The sequence below is a fragment of the Lygodium microphyllum genome, chromosome 20, assembly GCF_053477565.2.
Source record: "Lygodium microphyllum isolate KBCC chromosome 20, Lygodium_microphyllum_v1.1.10, whole genome shotgun sequence".
Taxonomy (NCBI): Eukaryota; Viridiplantae; Streptophyta; class Polypodiopsida; order Schizaeales; family Lygodiaceae; genus Lygodium; species Lygodium microphyllum.
This window is the reverse complement of record NC_141154.1, coordinates 86,899,429-86,906,085: the sequence shown is the minus strand read 5'-3', so window position 1 is coordinate 86,906,085 and position 6,657 is coordinate 86,899,429. Positions and strand designations below refer to the sequence as shown.

At 40.9% G+C, this 6,657-nt stretch overlaps 1 protein-coding gene across 1 annotated transcript; it reads left to right on the top strand.

Moving 5' to 3' along the window:
- The first annotated feature begins 3,751 nt into the window (after positions 1-3,751).
- On the top strand, positions 3,752-6,323 carry LOC148019108 (GDP-mannose 4,6 dehydratase 2-like). The gene is made up of 2 exons (XM_087701699.1): positions 3,752-4,256; positions 5,384-6,323. Exons 1-2 carry the CDS (start codon positions 3,864-3,866, stop codon positions 6,041-6,043), a joined length of 1,053 nt encoding a protein of 350 aa, XP_087557825.1. The 5' UTR covers positions 3,752-3,863; the 3' UTR covers positions 6,044-6,323.
- The last annotated feature ends 334 nt before the right edge of the window (positions 6,324-6,657 follow it).

The window sequence follows — 6,657 nt, the reverse complement described above, 5'->3', positions numbered from 1 at the left end:
ACGAGCTTCTTATTAGTATTCTCTACTTGCCCATAAGGTTGGGGATTGTAAAATGTGGTCTTATTATGTTTAATATTTAGAGCTTCCATCAAAACCTCAATCACTTTATTTAAAAATGTGTCCCACATTTAGACACAAGCTCTTTAGGTGGACCAAAATGGCAAACAATTTGTTCTAAAATAAAATTGGGTGTTTACACTTCCCCTTTCTTGAAGAAGTCATAACTCCCATGTTCAAGAGTTGTTTCTTTATCTTCTTTTCCAACCTCTTTTCCAAAGTTGTATTTTCTCCTTTCTCTTTCCCCTTCTACTTCTCCTTAGAAGAACTCTTATCCTTCTTAGACTTCTTTTTATGCTGTCTTTGCCTCCTTTTATTTCTTTCATCATCTGAATCACTTGATTTAGAATTTGTCTCAAAACCTGATGAGGTATCTTCATCATCAGCACTATCATCTGAATCAAAATATGAAGAATCCCAATTACTCTTCTTCTTAGACTTGCTCATACCAAGCCTTTTTTCCACTCTTTGTGCCACTTCAGCCAATGCATCAATGGTATTATTATTTCCCACCTCTGCATTAGCAATGGCTCTTGCAATACCCTTATCCAACCCTTTAACAAAGTATGAGTATTGTAAGTCCAATGAAGGCCTATCCTATTGATTCAACCTATTCACTATGAATTTTTGGAAATAATCCTGCACTAACATATTCTTTTGCTTGATTTTCTTTAACTTTTTTAAAGCATCTTGAGCAGTCTTATATTTTCTAAATCTCCTTAGAAAAGCATTCTTAAGATTATCATATGTTGCGAAATGTACAGCATCATAAGTGCTGTACCAATCCATGGCTTTACCCTTGAAGGTTGCTGCAAATTGCTGTAATTTGACTTGATCCCCAAACATATTATTAAAACCATTGGCCACCCATCTTGTTTGAAATTGTGCAACATGGCAGTCATGATCTTCTTTCTTTTTGTTAGAGAACTTAGATGCCCTAACCTTAGGGTTAAGTGGCGGATTAGGATTCATAGCTCTTGGGTTCTTCTTCTTTATTGGAGGCAAGGGATCAAAAGTAAGAGACTTCTTTGTTGTAATTACTCTACTCCTCAATAAGATGATACTCCCTAACACCAAATGCTGTAATATTTTTGTTGCTCTATTAGGAGGAGTTGAAAAGTAATCCAATTTAGGTATTCCCTTTTCATCTTCAATGGGACTTGGAGGAGATTCATTGGATGTGGCAGGAGAATGATATGCTATAATGGTACCAGCAGAGGTATCAATATCCTAGACTTGCTCTCTAAACAAGGAAAGCACTTCTTCATCCACAATGGGATTTCCTCCTGCTTCCCCATCATCATTTTGCAATAACGCCTGTTGTTGTCTTGCCAATAACTCTTCGAATTCTCTGTATTTGTTGTGGGTTAAAATAACATTTGATGGGTATGGGTAAATCTCTGACATATATGTAGAAATGTAAAGTTAAACCTTTAATATGCATCATGCTGCTTCAAGCAGTCTATCACTGCTTTAAGAATCAATCAGATTCTTAAATTTTTATCATCAAAGAAGATTATTTTGATTATGCTTTAACATCCAAAATAGGGAACAATAGAATAAGGCTAATCCCCCTTAGCTATGATACTGGATAGTTTCTTCTTGCAACAATTCTGCTTCATACAAAAAATTGTGTCATGTTGGAAACTGCTCCATGCAGGAACCTACTTCATGTAGGAAACCTACTCCATACATCAAATTGAAATTGGTGGCCTCAACCTTTATTATTTTAAATGGTGTTTTAACTTAGAGAAACATAAAAGCAATGGCAGGATCGCCAAAGTGTTGCAGCCCTTTCTATGCAAAATACACAACAAGATAGAGGATGCTTCATGGGGTAAATCCCAAATCTCAAAACCAAAACTCATAGAAACTCAGAACTAATCACATAGAGACATAGAAACACTAACTTCAGCACTATAAATTAGAGAATAAGAAGCGAATCATAGAGAACATGCTACAAATAAGTTAATGACACAATAGATGATGGCGCCAATTGCCAGATCCTCAATATATCCAGATAAATCCATAATACATCAAGTATAGACATCATAGATGATCAGATCCACAAGAATGACACACAGAAATGCCTCATCAAGTCACATTTTCTAACTGCCTTAAAACTGCCCTTCATGTGGCACTAAACTTCATAAGACAAATAAAGACTGCCTCACACATAAGACTAACATAACTAAGGTCCAAACATGCTAAGGGTATAATACATGATCCATAAAGTGTGAGACTGGCCATGGCTAACAGCCTTGCAATAGTTAAGTAAGATGATGTTAGTTAAGCACTTAATGAATATGCTTAGGGCCTAAAAACTTTCAGATTGGTGAGATTAACCAACAAGCATGATTAGTAGTTTGACCAGTAGTGTTTAAAAACACTTGTATCCAAGCTTAGTGAAGTGCTTGTGTTGATTTTGGTTGAATGTTGGCTTCAGAGTCACCTTCGAGATAAGAAGCTCAGAGGTTTGAGCTTCCAGATTTGCAATGAACTTGAATCTTGCTCAGTTAGTGATTAGAATCATTGTTCACAACTTTAGTAAGAAGAAAATTGAAGAAAACTAAGCTTCAAGCTTTTGGCTATGGCTGCCAAAAAATAGGGCAACAGTTAGGGTTTTGCCCACATTGGCTAGCAAAGGAGGATTTTTCCGAAACCCTTTTAGGGTTCGATAGCCCACTTGGGGGGCTAACAAAGCCCTACGAAGCTTGCCAACATTGCACCCTCTGTAATGCTGCGTGGGGATCATACGAACTCGTCGCTATCCAAACTACACTTGAACTAGGAAGAATGGTAATGTTGAGCTTCTGCTTATGCGATATTAACCAGAAAGGTGATGACCAACTTCACCTCAAGTAGAGGGAGAACTCTCTAAAAGAAACGAAGCCAAGATATGCCCTCCTTTGGCCACACCAGCTTCCAAGGTTTGCAAGTCCAGATTGGCTATGGAGGTTAAGAGATATGGTTGAGAAATGAACTTCTCATGTGCACTTTAAGTTGAGGTATGGATAGGGGAAGCTCAATGGATCAGAGGTGGCCTTGATACCATGTTGAAATATCAGAGTGGGAGCATGAAAATGTATTCACAAGAGGTTGAAGAGAACTCAAGTACAAGAAAAAGATCTTACTTAGTAAGTTGCTCAAGTACAACTAACATACACCCTCTCCTCTACTTGTGAGTGATCTTTAGGCTGTTTATATAGCCCCACTATGGGCTAGGGTTAGGGTTTCCCCTGCCCTTTGGTCCATTCACACCTCACCTTCCCTCATACACCCTTGCTTACACATGGTTCCCATGCTATACTTCTAACATGGGTTGCGCTAGCATCAATAGGACAATTAAAGTGATAACACCATTTTACCTTCCTTTCAATCATGCCACTATGCAAAGGGCTCGATTAAATGAATAGGCAGTAGCAAATGCATGTCATCGAATTCTTTTGTGCTGCCTTTGTTTCATTCATCATCCACCAACACCAAAACAAGTGCTAGTAGGGTCATTAAGTGGTTTTCATCACAAAGCACCCCTTGCCCCCTGCCCCCTGCCCCCACCCCCAAAACAAAAAAACTCCCATTGGGTGTGAGCATGTGGGAGTTGGGCTAAATCGTTTCCACACCTCCACTCGTCCTTGGCACGACACGGTTCGTATGGGCTATTCTAAACATGAGCAGTTTTAAAGTTAATGATTACTGCAACTATTACATAGAGAGAATAAGAAAGGTTTCCGCTGCATCAACTCTTCTGCATTTCTTCTCATTCTCACTTGCTCTGTGCTGGTCTTTTGTATTGGGTCTGTTAGATGGGAGAACAGGCGCCCAAGAGGGCCCTTATCACAGGCATCACAGGCCAGGACGGGTCGTACCTGACAGAGTTCCTGCTGAGCAAGGGCTATGAGGTCCATGGCATCATCAGGAGGTCCTCCAATTTCAACACACAGAGGCTGGAGCACATCTACATCGACCCCCACAACTCCGGCGCACGCATGAAGCTGCACTACGGCGACCTCACCGACGCATCAGCCCTGCGCAAGTGGGTCGATACGATCTGCCCTGATGAGGTCTACAACCTCGGCGCCCAATCCCATGTCGGGGTCTCCTTTGAGAACCCCGATTACACTGCAGACGTGGTTGCCACCGGTGCCCTGCGCCTGCTTGAAGCGGTTCGGACCCACATTCAGACCACTGGCAGACAGGTAACAACATCTGAACCATTGCCCAAAAATAAAAAGATCTGTTTCGCATCTCTTAGCCTCCAGTTGCAGCGTTTTCTCGGCGTCTTTTGTTTGATCGTGGGATGGATGTATTCTTGTAGAGCATTTTCTTGTAGCTTTCATTTGATCAGCTGCACATACATGCCATTCTGTGGAATATTACATTTTATGGTCAGATCCAGTCCCGAGAATCACATGTTTGCCTTTGATTGATTGATTAGCTGCACATGGATTTTATTCTTTGGAACATTGCATTTTATGGCCAGATTTGGTCGTAAGAATCATATATTTGCCTTGGCTCATCTTCTTTTATTGCATGTGGAGATTAGCTGCAGTTGGATGTTATTCTTTTGGAACATTGCATTTTGTGGTCAGATTTTGTCGTGAGAATCATATATTCACCTTGCATCGATACTTGCATTCGTTCATCTTGTCTTTTAGTGCAAATGGATATAAATCAGATCATGATGTGAAACATCACAGTGGCTGTCGGATCTGATTCGATGACATCATAGTTTTATCTGAACTGGGCCCATTAACACTCCTTTGGTGGGACCAATCACCTGCACAGGTGCACATATTTGATCCTTTTGTAGAATATATCAGATCTGATTGTGGGCACCAATTAGATTTTTCAACTGGGCTTATTGACTGCTCTGTAGCTTAGGTACACCCTAAACTGCCGATCTGTGTATGTATTGTCAACTTTGTGTTGACCAACAAGTATCTTTGTATACGTTATTCGCGATATTGGATATGGTTGCTTTACCATTGTGAAAACAGGTCAGGTATTGATCCCTGTTAATTGGACCTATATTCTGGCCTGTCTGTACTATTTGCATGAAGGCAGATTTTTTTCTGTAGACTACAATAGGCACCGAGAGATCTGTAGTTGGGCATATGGAAATTGGTTCTTGATTTTGGGAACTTTGCACATTTAAGGGTCGTAAAACGGCCTTGTCTTTTTCATAGACATTCCTCCTCTAATTGCAGTATCTAATTCTGGCGTGTGATCTATGCAAACCTGTTTGAAGCCTATCATTTCTCTGGCATTCAACAGCATCAGATTTATTATTTCTCTTGCTTAATATCCATATGATTCCAAACAGGTGCGGTATTATCAAGCTGGCTCATCAGAGATGTATGGTGCCACACCTCCGCCACAGGATGAGGACACAAAGTTTCATCCCCGTAGTCCATATGCAGTGTCTAAAGTGGCAGCACATTGGTACACTGTCAATTATAGGGAGGCCTATGGTTTGTTTGCTTGCAATGGGATCCTGTTCAACCATGAATCACCGCGCCGGGGTGAGAATTTTGTTACCAGGAAAATTACCAGGGCAGTAGGAAGAATCAAGATAGGCCTTCAGAAGAAGCTTTTTCTTGGAAATTTGAAAGCCTCGAGAGACTGGGGTTTTGCAGGGGACTATGTGGAAGCAATGTGGCTTATGCTGCAGCAAGAAAAACCGGATGATTATGTTGTTGCAACAGAAGATTCGCACACAGTGGAAGAGTTCTTGGAAGAGGCCTTTGGGTATGTGGGCTTGAACTGGAGGGACCATGTGCAGATAGATCCCCGTTATTTTCGACCAGCAGAGGTGGATAACTTGAGGGGATCAGCCACAAAAGCAAAGAAGGCTCTTGGCTGGAGACCCAAAGTGAGCTTCAAGCAGCTGGTGGCTATGATGGTGGATTCAGATCTCGAGAAAGCTAAGCGGGAAAAAGTGTTAGTGGATAATGGTTACATCGATTCCCACCAACAGCCATAATGTTTGGATGCCTGCCATTGCCCTGTTCAGCTCACAATGCACCTACTTCAACCAATCCTGAACCTTTGCTGTTGTCGTGGGCCAATAATCTTGACTTAGTCCTGGGAGGACAAATGATTGGTTCTTGAAAGTGTAGTATACTGGTCTTCTAGAGGAGAATATCTGAGCCTCCAATATAATTTGGTTATTTTTATTGCCAGTGTTATCTGGATATGTTGGTCTGTCTTCAAAGAACTGTCTTTTTGTTTGCTTCAAAATGAATCTATATGCTCTCTCTCTCTCTCTCTCTCTCTCTCTCTCTCTCTCTCTCTCTCTCTCCTCTCTCTCTCTTTTCCTGTGTGTCTAGTGTGACTTGTGATTTTGGCAGTTCCATGCCCTTCTTTTTCGATATCAAGCACTGTTATGTGGTATGTTAGTTCCCAGCTTTCTTGTGTCATCTGTTATTTTATAATGGTACCTGAAGGCATCATACTGACCCTAAAATGCTCAAAATACATCTGGTCATGTGAGCCTCTTTTGCACGTCAATCAACATGCTACATGGGCTCCTGGTCGTGTGGAGTCTAGATTGTTTTCAACTTTCAAACCTTAAAATAGTTGTAGTAGCCTTTCGAG